Source organism: Eleutherodactylus coqui, chromosome 13 (genome assembly GCF_035609145.1).
Source record: "Eleutherodactylus coqui strain aEleCoq1 chromosome 13, aEleCoq1.hap1, whole genome shotgun sequence".
Classification (NCBI taxonomy): domain Eukaryota; kingdom Metazoa; phylum Chordata; class Amphibia; order Anura; family Eleutherodactylidae; genus Eleutherodactylus; species Eleutherodactylus coqui.
The window spans coordinates 122,062,734-122,077,159 of NC_089849.1; the positions used below are offsets into that span (position 1 = coordinate 122,062,734).

The window sequence follows — 14,426 nt, forward strand, 5'->3', positions numbered from 1 at the left end:
AAAACTATTGTGTCCTTTACAATCAGTCTCCTACCCAGTGAGGTGAAGAGCTGCTGGGCCTCCAACATTACATCGTGGTACAGATCCTTGTGCCCTTCTACATACTCCCACTCCTCCATGGAGAAGTAGACAGTGACGTCCTCACACCTTACCGGAACCTGAGAACACAATAATGCAGGTAATAACCAGTCCCATGGTGTAACTAAATAACGACCCAACATCCCCGGCAGCGCTCACCTCTCCAGTCAGTACTTGGATGATCTTGTTGGTGAGTTCTAGTATCTTCTGCTTGTTGTTTCTCTCTTGTATCACTAAATAAGGTGTAGGCTCTGCAGTGGTGCTCCGAGTTCTGCTTGATCCATCATACACATGGGGTTGAGTGGTGAAGGTCAAACATTCGCCGGATGTCCTCTGCACTACTGCGTAATCCTGTAGGTGGAGAAAGTAGAAGAAAATTATTATATTCCTAAAATCCCCCCCCCCCTACACACCCCTTTGTCAAGCCCTTGTTGATTCATTTTGTTAATTTACACAGCAGATACAAATTCTGCAGCACTGTAAATCACTTACGGTCATCTATTACCGTAGTATGTTTTTGGAGTGTGGTAGAAAATTGGAATACCCAGAGGAAACGTAAGCAAACAATGGGAGAACATGGAAACCCCATGCAGATGTTGTCGTTAGTCAGAATTGAACCTGGCACCATGTGGCCTCATTCAATCAATATGGATACAATACCATGAGGAATGTCTGCCAGAATCCCTTACCTCTCCAGTCAGCAGGTCGATAATCTCTATGAAGAGATTTAATATACTTTTGACCATCTTGTTTTCGTCGTTATTTGCTCCATGGGCCCAGATCACAATTGTCTTGTAAAGGAAACTACGTGGAGACATCAGTACTGGGAAATCCGGTACTACAAGACAAACAGTCAGATCATAAGAATGTATCTCTGCTACTGGATTTCAAAGTAGTGATGTAAACATTTCAGTAAGTGGGTAAGAAATATATATATACTGTATTAATATCATATATGACTTTTCCCCATACAGGTTCACTGACTGCGAGGTCCCTATTGACATGGAAAATAAAAATGAACCTCAGCAAAAATAAAAATGTGTTTTCACTAGCAAGTGGTTTTAATTATATGTAATTTTCTGATCATACAATATCTTTAACCCCTTAGTGTCAAGGCCTGTTTTGGACCTAAGGACATGACAATTCTTTGGGAATTATCATATCTATTTTTCAAAAGCCATAGCTTTTTTATTTTTCCATCGATATAGCCATATTGGGGCTTGTTTTTTGCTTGGCAAGTTGTAGTTTTTATTGGTTCCATTTTTTGGGCAATATAATGTAGTGTATAATTTTTATTAATTGTTTTTGGAAGGCAGGGAGAAAAAACAGCAATTCTGCCATTGCATTTTATTTTATTTAATAGCGTTACGCATTCAACATAAATGACACAGAGGGCCGCTTGTCTTCTGTATACAGCTGTTATCTTCTTGGAGCGCTCAGCTAATATCCAGCTCAGAGCACCGAGCGGGGTATACAGGACACAGCTGCAGCGCTGTCTTCTGCATGCTCCTGCTGTGTTCACGGAGCGCACAGCTGGTATGCAGCTGAGCGCTCTGAGCGGGGTATGCAAAACACAGCTAGAGTGCTGTCTTCTTCATACTTCGGCTGTGTTCTCTGAGTGGGATACTAGCTGAAACAATAGAAACAATAGCACTAACAGGGCTCATTGCTCTCTTTCAGCTTGCTGAAAGACAACAAGAGAACGACTCGTTAATGAAAACTGCATGATGTCCGTGCAATTAGCTCCAACGATTCTCGCTCACAAGACGGCTTTGAGCGATTTTTGAGCGAGAATCGTGGGGTCTAAATCAGGGGCGTAACTTGAAGCTCCTGGGCCCCGATGCAAAACTTGTAACAGGGCCCCCAACTATAATGCTTTACTCATAGAACTGGGTTCCTTATATGGAGAAGAGAGGCCTTATGGGCCCCCTAAGGCTCCTCGGCCCGGGTGCAACCGCATCCCCTGCACCCTCTATATTTACGCCCCTGGTCGAAATGGGCCTTTAGACAGTTTTAGAAAATGTCTCTCCTGCTGCTTTCAAAGATGTTTTTAAAAGTGGGAGCTCTGCATAACATAACTGGGTCTATGGGGAAGGAGGAATGAAGGATTGCACTGTAGACAGGGGGGGGGCATGTTTCTTCAGTAGATACGAGCCTTTGCATACAATACTTTTGTTAACGCCATGCAAAGTATTGTAAGGTTGTGATAGAGCCAATCTACAGAGTTCTCTTTTATATGCCTTTTTAAAATTTACATCTGTAGACAATTGCTTTGGTTTGGGTTGTTACCCTTTGATACCAACTCTCCGGGATATCCTTTTTCGTAAAAGCAATTTTTAGGATATTAGCCTGCTTCTTGAAAGTTGTCTTTAGTACAGTTATTGATTATCTTGTATTGGCTATAGCAGATGTTTTTAAAGCCACTTTTTCTGATGACTATCACAACACGCTATCACTACGACCAATTTGTCACAGATTAATTTCAATCAATTTTTATTAAACATTTTCTATTAGTACAGCGCGATATTTCACCATATTGTTCTGCCCGAGTTCTTTTCAGCCAGTAAGTGACCCAATCACATCTCTGCAGCTATTGTAGTTATAGCAGATTAAACTAGATTTTCATTTAAAAAAAAAAAATAAAAAAATAAAGAAATGTGAAAAAACGAACACCTAACTGCGGGGGAAACGGGGGGGAGGGATAGGAGGAAAGGGAAGGTAAGGGGGGGAGGGGGAAGTCCTTGCTTTCTCGATTCAACGGACCTCTAGGAATCCAGACGGCCTGTATTCAACCAATTCTCAAAGGCCACTGAGGCTCGCATGGCAATCCACGGTCTCCAAAGTTCGTAGGATCTGGCTCGCTCCCTCTCCTCCACTGATCCCTCCACTTCGTATCTCATGAGTGTGTTGAGATTTGCATGTAATCCTTGTAGGGGGGGGATGACGAGCGCCACAGACCAGGGACAGACATCCTAACCGCCAAGAGAACCAATCTCAGCAGTTCTGACTTGATCTTTGCCAAGGACCCTGGTAGCATAAGTAAGAGGGCCATCTTAGCTGTCAGGGACACCGTTGATCTGGTCATGTGGTTATAGAGGAGTTCTACGTTTTTCCACAAGTCTCTAACTGGGGGGACAATCCCACCAAATGTGGTGCATTGTCCCAGGACTGCTCTGGCACCTCCAGCACAGAGGTGAGACCTGGGTATCCATTTGATGCAGCCTCGACGGTGTCCTATACCAGCGTGTCAAGATTTTGAAGTTCTGTTCCTGAATTCTGCTGAATTTGGTGCTCTTGTGGCATAAGCAGAAGGCCCTCTTCGAGTCTTGGCTGGTGCATTCCACCCCCAGTTCATGTTCCCAGTGTCCCGTGTAGCCGGGGAGGCTGTCCTCTGTCCCGCGGGTTATCAACAATTTGTATATTAATGAGATCCCGTGTTCCATGGGGGACGACGCCATGCATAAAACTTCAAAGCGTGTCAGTTGCAAGGTACAGCATCCTCTAGGCGCCAATGACTCTACATACCCCCTCACCTGGAAATAGTTCAGCCAAGCCCCTGTGGGAGGTCTAGTGTCAGTGTAGAATTCTCTTAACGGCTTTACCCCAGATTGAGTGGCTACATCTCTTACCCGTGGGATTGTGACGGTAGGCATGGATAGTACTGTGTCTCTGCCCTTGGAGGCCGGGAACTGGGGGTTGGCCACCAGCGGGGTTAGTGGTCCCGGAACAGATATCAGGCCAATTTTGGGAGCGAATGTCCCCCACGTTCTAAGAACTCCCAACAAAAGTGGGGATAGGGTGCGGACTTCTTTCAAGAGTTGTCTCGGGATCCAGGGGGCCCCCTGTATTGTTGCGGAATCTGGTCCATGCTCCATCTCTACCCATAGCTTGGAGCTTCTGCCCTGAAGGAGAGTTAGCACAAAGTTGGCAAGACTTGCCCTATAATATAGGGCGAAGTCTGGGAGCCCCAATCCTCCCCCCTCCTTAGGGCGCGTGAGGAGTGTGAAACTGAGACGGGGTCTACGTCCCTTCCATACGAAATTGATGATTAGGGATCGGATGCTCATCAGGTATTGTCGGTTAAGGTGGACGGGCAAAGTCTGGCACAAATACAGGAACTTTGGCAGGGAATCCATTTTCACTGCGTTGACTCTGCCTGTCCAGGACACATAAAGAGGGCTCCATTTTTCAAGGTCCGCCCTGAGGTTGGATAAAAATGGCTTGAAATTTAGCTCGAAAATCTGGGCGGGGTCCGCGGGTAACTGTACCCCTAGATATTTAATAGATGTGGATCTCCATTTAAAGGGGAATTCCTCTGAGAGCTCCTGGGCTTCGTTTTGGGGGAGTGTTAGGTTGAGTATTTCAGACTTTTGTAGGTTGACCTTAAAATTGCTCACCCGTCCGTATCTCACAAATTCCTTCATCACCACTGGTAGGCCCACTCTGGGGTTTGACAGGAACAGGAGGAGGTCATCTGCAGACAACGCCATTTTATGTTCCAAGGTGCCTTCTGTTAAGCCCTTAATTGAGGCGTTTTTCCTAATGGCATTGGCTAGAGACTCCATTGACAAAATGTAGAGCAGGGGCGAGAGCGGACAGCCCTGGCGTGTGCCATTGCAGATCATTATGGTGTCCGAGAGGGCTCCGTTTACTCTAATTTTAGCCGAGGGGCAACTGTACAATGCCATGATCCATTCCCTCATCCTCTTTCCTAGCCCCAAGTGCTGAAGGGTCCCGTCGAGATACCTCCACCTGATCCTGTCAAACGCCTTCTCTGCGTCTATTGCGAGCAAACAGAGTGGGCTATTTTTCGCTCTGGCTCTACCAATCAAAGAAATAGACTTGATGGTGTTGTCTCTGGCTTCCCTGCCAGGGACAAACCTACCTGCTCCTTGTGGATCAGGCCGGGGATAAGTTTACTGAGTCTGTTGGCTATGAGCTTGGCGAACATTTTAACATCAATATTTATTAGGGAGATCGGTCTATAGTTTGCGCAGTAGGAGGAGTCTTTTCCTGATTTTGGGATAACTGCAATATGCGCTTGGAGAGCCTGGGGGGGAAAAGGGCTTCCTTGGGACACCTCGTTGAAGGATTGCATTAGGAGCGGGGTTAGTTCCTCTTTGAATAATTTATAAAATCGTGCTGAGAACCCATCTGGGCCCGGTTTTTGCCTATTTTTAGTTCCCCGATGCATTCCAAAACTTCCTCATGGGCGAAATCCTGCTCTAGGGCCTCAGTTAGCTCCCGGTTCAGAGGACCCGGTGCAAACTCTTTCAAGTACTCCTCTTCTTCTTTTCTGGTAGCCTCATTTGGCCCGTGTTCCCGTTCTATGTTGTACAAGCCGTTGTAGTAAAGATGAAATTCTTTTAGAATGTCCCGAGTGGAAAAGGCCAGGTTTCCCCCCTTTTTGTGGAGTTTTGCTATAAACGTCTGTGGCGCTCTGGGATGTAAGGACCGGGCCAGCCACCTGCCGCATTTATCCCCCGACTCAAAGGATTCTCCACGGATCCTGTCCCTATACGCCAAAGACCTCTGGTCTAGTATTGACCTGATTCGTTGACGGAGGGACGAGATATCTGCCTGTAGTGCGTTACTCGGGGCTCTTTTATTTGCCATTTCTTGGTCATGAAGGGATGACAATAAATCGCTCAGTTCCCGAGAGTGCTCCTTTTTCAATCTGGCTTCGTGCGAAATTAGTATTCCTCTCAGGACACATTTTAAAGCCTCCCATTTTAGTGGGGCCCGCGTCTCATCTTCTTGGTGGTCTTTTATGAAGTTCGTTAAGGTTATTTTAACATCTTGGACGCATAGGGGATCTTTTAACAAATTATCATTTAGTCTCCATGTTTTGCAGCGCACGTCACCCTGGGTGTCTGCAAATTCCGCATAGACTGGCGCGTGGTCCGACCAGAGAAAGGGTCCTATTGAACTAGATGGCTGCGTATCAAGAAGCATGTGGGATACCCAAAGGTAGTCTAGCCTGCTGTAGCTATTATGTGCAGACGAGTGGAAGGTGTAGTCCCTAGCGCCTGGATGCATAACCCGCCACAAGTCTACCAAATGTAGTTTTCCTAGCTCTCTGAGAAGGGAGCGTGTTGCAACCCGCGAGACAGAGGACTTACCCGAAGAAGTGTCGGATTCTGGATCAAACGCAAGGTTGAAATCACCTCCCAGTATAATGGCCGCAATTTGTCACAGATTAGACAGCGGCTTATGGGTCTGACAGTCACCAACCTATGGTGGGTGCGGTCCAATGCTGAATCCAGGACTGTACAAAATCACTCTGATAGAGCATTGGAGCCGAGGGAAATAGGGCAATCTTCTGGGAGACTTTTTCGAACACAGTCTAATCAAAGGGAGGCAGCACATACAAACTAGTCAACAAGAAATAAAAGCTATTTAAACAGCAATGCAAAATAACATAGCATCCATAATGATCACATAAGGCCTGATTAATCACCCAATGGGCTTTAATAACTAGAAGAGATAAGTACCATGCATAATTGGAGTAAATTGTGTGATAGCCCAGAGTAATCCATACTCTTTTAAGGGCCAATACTTTTTGTCCAGTTAGGTGGGATTTTTGCAGGCAGATAAAATGGGGCGAATGCTTTTTTGTTTTTTTTAAATCTTATTTCAATGTTTTTTTAAATTAAATATAAGACAATAGCCCTTTTAAATTGAAGCCCCAAATATTCTAACTAAACACAATAAGTAATGCCATTGTGGTACAAAAATAACCAAGTTGGCCCTAGGGGATGCCAGCACAACCAGAGGTATGAGCAGATGAGGTGAGGCAGTACCAGGCATACAACACACATACACATATACCATACCAAAAGAAACAGAATAATAACCATTCTAAGTCTAATTCCTCAAAAAACTCCCTAATACTTATAACAGTGCAGATCTATGTCCCAAATGGTATGAATTACAATGGAGTAGCAAGATATCCTTACTAAAGAATTAAACAAAATTAAATCCTAGATGAGCTGGGCGAGTCCTGGGAACCAATGACAAGATAAAAGTTGTAATAATTGTTTAACACATCCTCCCTGTAAAGGAAAAGTAAGCGAACAACTAAAAACATTGTAATTCGCATATTCAAGTAACAATCTTGAAGAAGGGAATGAACCATATAACCAGAACAATATTGTCCCCTCATTCAAGTAGGATTCCAAGTAGGCGTCTGTGGAGCTACAGTAGTCCACTCCAAGGCCTCTGAAGGGAAGGTAAAGAATTGGAATGATGCTCCTATAGTCTGCAACATGGCGGAGAAGAGAATGGCTTACGTGTAGCCATTTTCCAGCAGCTTGCAGAACACATAATTGAAAGGTATCACATTGTGAAGAGCCACGGAAAAATCTTCAAAAAAAGACACTATCAGGTCGAGGGACACTTAGGAAATTTTGAGCACAATATTATTCATTTCCAGCTGTCATTCAATAAGAAACCTTATCGGGGAGCGACGAAAAAACTAAACTTTAGTAAAGCAAAATTTGACCAGCTCAGAACTACTATCGGTAGCATTAATTGGGACAACATCCTCAAAAATATCAGTACAGAAAACAAATGGGAAAACTTTAAAAACATCCTAATTACCTCATGTGAGCAGTTCATACCCTTTAAAAACCAAAGAACTACAAGTAGATTGAAACCAATGTGGTTTGACAAGACTTTAGGGGGGGGGGGGCAATAAACGAAAAAAAGGAAGAATGCATGTAAACTACTAAAACAAGAAGCCAGCAAAAAAGCACTAAAATCATACAGGGAAAAAAAAACAAGATATGTAAAGAAAAGATCAAAATTGCTAAGGAGGAGACAGAAAGGTTGATCGTCAAAAAGAATAAAAATTACCCTAAACTATTCTTCAGTTATATTAACAGCAAAGGGATTTGCACTGAGAGCACTGGCCCTTTAACGAATAATGCAAGAGAAATCATAGAAGACCATGGGAGGAAGGCAAATCTATTAAATAGTTTCTTTTCAAGTGTATTCACGAATGAAAAAGAAATGTCACACGAGATGAAGGGGAATAAAACGAACCCCTCGCTAAATATTGCATACCTAACACAGGAGGAAGTGCAGAGCCAGTTAAAGAGGATTAAAATCGATAAATCGCCGGGCCCAGATGGAATACACCCAAGGGTTCTAAGGGAACTAAGTGATGTAATAGCTAGACTGCTATTTCTTATATTTATGCACTTTATGAAGATTGGGGTTGTACCATTGGATTCGTGCATTGCCAATGTGGTTCCAATATACAAAAGGGGGTCCAAAAGAGAGCCTGGTAACTACAGGCCGGTAAGTCTCACTTCAATAACTAGAAAAATATTCGAGGGGTTTCTGAGAGGCGCCATCCTAGAATACCTCATGGAGAACAACGGAATAACTACTCACCATCATGGGTTCATGAGGGGTCGATCATGTCAGATCAATTTGATCAGCTTCTATGATAAAGTAAGTTCTAGGCTGGACCTGGGAAAGTCTATTGATCTCGTATATCTGGATTTCTTTAAAGCATTTGACACCATGCCGCATAATAGGTTGATATATGTAAGGACTGTGGTTGGTTTTTTAAGCAGAAGGAAATATGATGGAGTGTTTGAATGAAGAGGGGAAAGTGCCAAAGGTTAGAGAGAGGTTGCAGATTGTGGTGAGGTGAGTAATGAGAGCTGGGGAAAGGGACTGGAGGAGGTGAGAGGGGAGAGTGTCACTAGTGCAGGTGGTGGGGCGGGCAGCGGAAAGCAGCCTGGAGACTTCTTCCTCTGTCATTGGTTCTAACGTGCAGTTTTCAGAGTTTTTTGTTTTGGATGTTGTCGATTTTTTTCTTTAAAATAGGCAGCTAGTTCTCCAGCAGTCAGATCCGTCACGGATGCCTGTTCTTTGGGGCTGAGGAGAGAGTGGAAGGTCTTGAAGAGTCGTTTAGGGTTGGGGGATAGTGAGGAGACAAGGGAGGTGAAATAAACTTGTTTGGCATGGTGAAGGGCTAGGTTATAAGTTTTAAGCATGAATTTGAAGTGGAGGAAGTCTGCAGGCAGCTTTGATTTTTTCCACAGCCGCTCGGCGCAACTAGAGCACCGCCGGATGAAGCATGTTTGGGACGTGAGCCAAGGTTGCCGTCGTCTGCGGTTGACGGCACGGCTCACGGGTGGTGCTGCTTCATCCAGGGCACAGCTGAGAGTGGTGTGGTAGTGTTTGGCTGCCAGATTAAGCAGGGGAGGAGAGAGATAGGGGACAGGGAGGATACAAAATTATGCAATATAATTAATACAACAGAGGATAATATGCTGCTACAAAAGGACCTAGATAAGCTGGGGGCTTGGGTAGAAAAATGGCAAATGAAGTTCAATATTGATAAATGTAAGGTTCTGCACATGGGCAGGAGAAACGGATGTTACCAATATACACTAAATGGGGTACTGCTGTGGAAAAGTGATATGGAAAAAGAGCTGGGTACTAGTGGACTGTAGACTTAACTGGAGCAACCAATGCCAGTCAGCTGCTGCAAAAGCTAATAAAGTCTTGGGATGCATTAGCAGAGGTATAGAGGCGAGGGACGAGCACATTATTATTCCACTATATAAGGCACTTGTCAGGCCTCACAAGGAATACTGTGTACAGTTCTAGACACCGGTACTCAGGAAAGATGTTGCAGTGCTTGAAGGGTTTCAAAGAAGGGCAACTAAATTAATAAACGGAATGAGAGGACTACAATAACCAGAGAAACAAAACTGGGATTATTTAACCTGCAAAAAAGACGTCTAAGAGGCGATCAAATAACTATGTATAAATACATGAGGGGACAATACAAGGATCTCTCCCATGATCTGTTTATACCCAGGACTGCGATGGTAACAAATGGGCATCCTCTACATCTAGAAGAAAGCATGTTTCATCACCAACACAGAAGGGGGTTCTTCACTGTAAGAGCAGCAAGACTGTGGAACTCTCTGCCTGAGGACGTGGTGATGGCAAAATCTATAGAGGAGTTTAAGAGGGAACTAGATGCCTTTCTAGAGTGCTGTGATATTACAGGATATAGACATTAGGTGACCAGCGGGTTATTAATCCGGATCTTACATTTAGGTAGGAACTATCAAAGGTTGATCCAGGGATTATTCTGGCTGCCATATGGTGTCAGAAAGGAATTTTTCCCCTGAATGGGCTAATTGGCTTCTGCCTCTTGTTTTTTTTTTTACTTCCTCTGGATCAACAAGGGGATTGAAACAGGCTGAACCAGATGGACATTGTCTTCATTCAGCCTAACATACTATGTTACTATCAAGTTATTATAAAAATCTCTCCTTTAGCATGTGCAGCTTTAAGAATGGCAACCCGATCTTTAACCCCTTAATGACGCAGGCATTTTTCTTTTTCCATTTTCGTTTTTTCCTCCCCCCTTTAAAAAAATCATAACTCCTTTATTTGAAAAATTGAAAAATACAACTCGTCCCGCAAAAAACAAGCCCTCATACAGCGACGTGGATGGATAACATCCACGTCGCTGTATGAGGGCTTGTTTTTTGCGGGACGAGTTGTATTTTTCAATGGTGCTATTTAAAGTACCATATAATGTACTGAAAAACTTTAAAAAAATTCTAAGTGGAGTAAAATGAAAAAAAAACGACATTTTGCCATCTTTTAGTGCGTCTTGCTTCTACGGCGCACAAATGGCAACAAAAACGACATGATAACTTTATTCTATGGGTCGGTACGATTACTACGATGCCAAACTTGTATCGGTTTTTTTTTACTATACTCCTCTTTTTGTTTTTTTAAAGACATAAAAATTTTTTCAATTATTTTCTGTGGTCATTTTGTGCGCGCAATAACTTTTTTATTTTTCCGTCGACGTAGTTGAGCAAGGTTTCATTTTTGGCAGGATGTCCTGTAGTTTCTGATAGTACCGTTTTGGAATACATACGACTTTTTGATCGCTTTTTATTGCGTTTTTTCTGGGAGACAGGGTAACTAAAAAAATGCATTTCTGGCGTTCTTCATTTCTTTTTTCGAACGACGTTCACCGTGCGGGAAAAATTATGTGGTACTTTGATAGTTCGGACTTTTACGGACGCGGTGATACCAAATACATATTTTTAATTTATTATTTAGATTTTTTAATAATAGATATGGCAAAAGGGGGGTGATTTAAACTTTTACAACTTTTTTTTTTTTCAATCAAAAAAAAACTTTATTGATTTTTTTTTTTACTTTACTTTGAAGTCCCTCTGGGGGACTTTAAGATGCGATGCTTTGATCGCTCCTGCAGTATGACGTAATGCTATAGCATTACATCATATTGCTTTTTGACAGGCAGCCTATGAAGCCACCCCACGGGGACGGCTTGATAGGCAGTCTGCTAAGGCAGCCCTGGGGCCTTTCATTAGGCCCCCGGCTGCCATGACACATGCACGGCTCTCCCGATCTCACCGCGGGGGGGCCGTGCGGGACCCCTGAACATCGTTCGGGGGATTTAAATGCCGCTGTCAGAATTGACAGCGGCATTTAAATGGCTAATAGCCGCGATCGGCCGCGCGGCCGCTCGCGGCTATTGCCCGCGGATGTCAGCTGTTATAAACAGCTGATGCCCGCACTGTATGAAGAGAGGTTGCATCGCAACCTCTCTTCATACATACCCCGACGCTCCATGACGTACCAGGTACGTCATTGGTCGTTAAGGGGTTAAAATGCAATAGACAAGCAATAAAGGGGCAGGGAGGGGCACAGAGAAGACCCAGACGAGGCGGAACTCTGTGTGCTCTTTCGATGGAGAAAAAGGAGGAAAAAGTAAATATGTCCAGGAAATTTTTCAGGCATGTTTCAGGAAACTTTCTCTGGGAGACCCACAATGCGGATGTTGTTTCATCAAAGACGGTTTTCAAAGTCATCTGCTTTATCTATTGAAGATGCAACTTGTTGCTGCAGAGAGGAGATCTGATAGGGAATTGTCCCCAAAATATCTTCTTAGTTTGAGATATGTCATTGAGCTTCAGTAGTATGCTCACAGACTTTCTGCAGGTCATGTTTGAGCAGACCAAAATCCTGTTTTAGGTCATCAACCTTCGCCACAAACATGGACTGACAGGTGTTTATGACGGGTAAAATCTCAGAGAACTTTTGATCCATTGGTGTAGGGAATGGTACAAGAGACCATTTAACAGATTTAACAGATATAAACAGCTGTACTTAGCTTTGCTGTCAGGACTGGAGTCCGGGCAAGGAAGTCCCTAGACCTACCCGCAACCCCTGTCCCTACCTATTTGCTCCCCTAGACTAGGCCTCAGGGCGACAACTGGGTGTCAGGAGGGGACTTGCGATTGTCGGCAGGGGAGCGCGGCGCAAGCGTGGTGGTGTTGCCCGGGGGTTGCTGGGGCTGGTTTGCGCCTGGACCAGTGCCAGAAGCGGGGTCCACGGCACTGCTGGGTGGTGTCTCTGCGGCAGCAGCGCCGTTTGCTTATGTCTTCAGCTAACACCTGCTCTGTTGCTAGTTTCAGTTTGCTGACCTGGTTTGCTCAGATCTGGTCCTTGCCTTTCCTTTGATTTCTTTTCAGTACTTTGTGGTTACTTTACGTTGTTGTTCCTTGTATATATTTACTCTGTTATTCTGGTTAGTTGCTCTCTCCTGTCCCTGTCCCCGGGTTCCCTTCAGTGCAGTATAGGGACCGCCGCCCAGTTGTTGCCCTGGGGTTTAGCCCAGTGGGGAAAGTAGGTAGGGACAGGGGAGAGGGTTGGTTGTAGGGACTTCCAGTCTTCCGTTCCTAACCGACCCTGACAGAAACACTGGCCATGCAAAGATTCGGGGAAGGTGGACCCCGAGTATCCGTTTACTATGGAGGCAGTTTCAGTAGTCGTGGATCAGGTTCTGAATTTGACCCAGGTTGTTCAGGAATTGTCGTCCCATCTTTTGCGCCAGGAGGTAGTCGGGGTCGAGGGGCAGGCGAGGTTGTTATGGGAATCTGTATCTGTAAGGGAACCCAAGGCGACTTTACCTCTCTTCTTCTTTGGTGACTGGAAGGCGTTTTTTGAGTTCCGCAAAGGTTGTAGACTTTATTTTAGTCTGTGCCCACACTCCTCTGGGTCTGAGCACCAAAGGGTAGGTATAGTCATATCCAGACTCCTGATTCCCCTCCTTGCCAGTCAATAGATTCTTTCTTCTCAGCATTGGGTCAGATTTACGATGAGCGAGATCGTGCGGGCTATGCAGTTTCTAAGTTATTAGGTCTCCATCAGGGCCAGAAGACGGCCGAGGAGTTTTGTTCTCATTTCCGGCAGTTCTGTGTAGATTCAGGGTGGAATGACTGGGCCGTAAAGGACCTCTTTCTTACTGGGCTATGTGTCGCCGTATGGAACTTGTTACTGAGCCATCCTGAGCCAGAAACGTTAGAGACAGCTATGACGCTAGCGATATGGGATGATCGGCGTCTGAGGGGCGTCACTAACCCTGAGATTTTCACTCCGGCGTGGAAGGAGCAACATTCTATTGGTTCCAACTATCAGACTGAGGAGATGGAACTGGGTTATCTCTCAGCGTCAGAGCGCAAGGTCTTCCGTCGGAGGAATGGGCTGTGCTTCTACTGCGGGAACCCTGGACATCGTCTCGTTGCCTGTAACAAGAGGCAGCAGCAGGAAAAGCTTCCGCGCCTAGGCGAGGTTCGGAGGAATCATGTAGGGGCTCAGGTACTTCCGGGTATTTCCAGGTTGTGTCTCCCTTGTTCTATTTCCTTGGGTTCTTTTCAAAAGAATGACCACGTTTTTGTTGACTCTGGGGCGGCTGTTAATTTGCTGAATTCAGACTTTGTCAGTTCATTTGCTTCTGAACTGCAGGATTTGGATTCCTATATACAGGTCTCTGGGATAGACTCCACCCCGCTGACTACAGGGTTGATAAAGAAGGTCACAGATGAACTAAGATTTTCAGTTGGATCGGTACATACAGAGACCTGTACTTTCTTTGTTATGGAAAATGTATCGGTGGATATTGTGTTGGGATTACCATGGTTGAACTTACATAACCTGGTTATTGATTGGGCAGCCTCCAAGGTGATTCGCTGGGGTTCTGGATGTGGAGATCATTTGACATCTGTCCAGCTGCATTCTTCCAGTTGCGAGATTTCTGACCTACCTAGACACCTGGAGGATTCCCAACCCGAGGGAATTTTATCCCCCAGGGTGGTTGTGGTGGCCATGACACTTGACATATCCGACCAGGTTTTGGCTGGCCAGCCGAATCCCCGGTTTCCCTGCCCAAAGCGAGGCGGTTGGTATATAGTGCCGAGCGGAGGCAGGTACTGGAGAAGGTCCATGCTTCCGGTTCAGCGGGACACCTGGGTTTTTGTAGGACGTTG

At 44.9% G+C, this 14,426-nt stretch overlaps 1 protein-coding gene across 3 annotated transcripts in view; it reads right to left on the minus strand.

Annotated features, from left to right (window-relative positions):
- Positions 1–14,426, minus strand: part of LOC136588090 (zinc finger protein 684-like) — an 82,241-nt gene that overhangs the window by 13,944 nt on the left and 53,871 nt on the right. For all 3 annotated transcript variants that reach the window (XM_066587038.1, XM_066587036.1, XM_066587035.1), the window contains exons 5-7: positions 768–916; positions 238–429; positions 35–158 (exon numbers count right to left, since the gene is read on the minus strand). In XM_066587038.1, the coding sequence (XP_066443135.1) occupies positions 35–158; positions 238–429; positions 768–916 (465 nt within the window). The remainder of the gene's footprint in view (positions 1–34; positions 159–237; positions 430–767; positions 917–14,426) is intronic.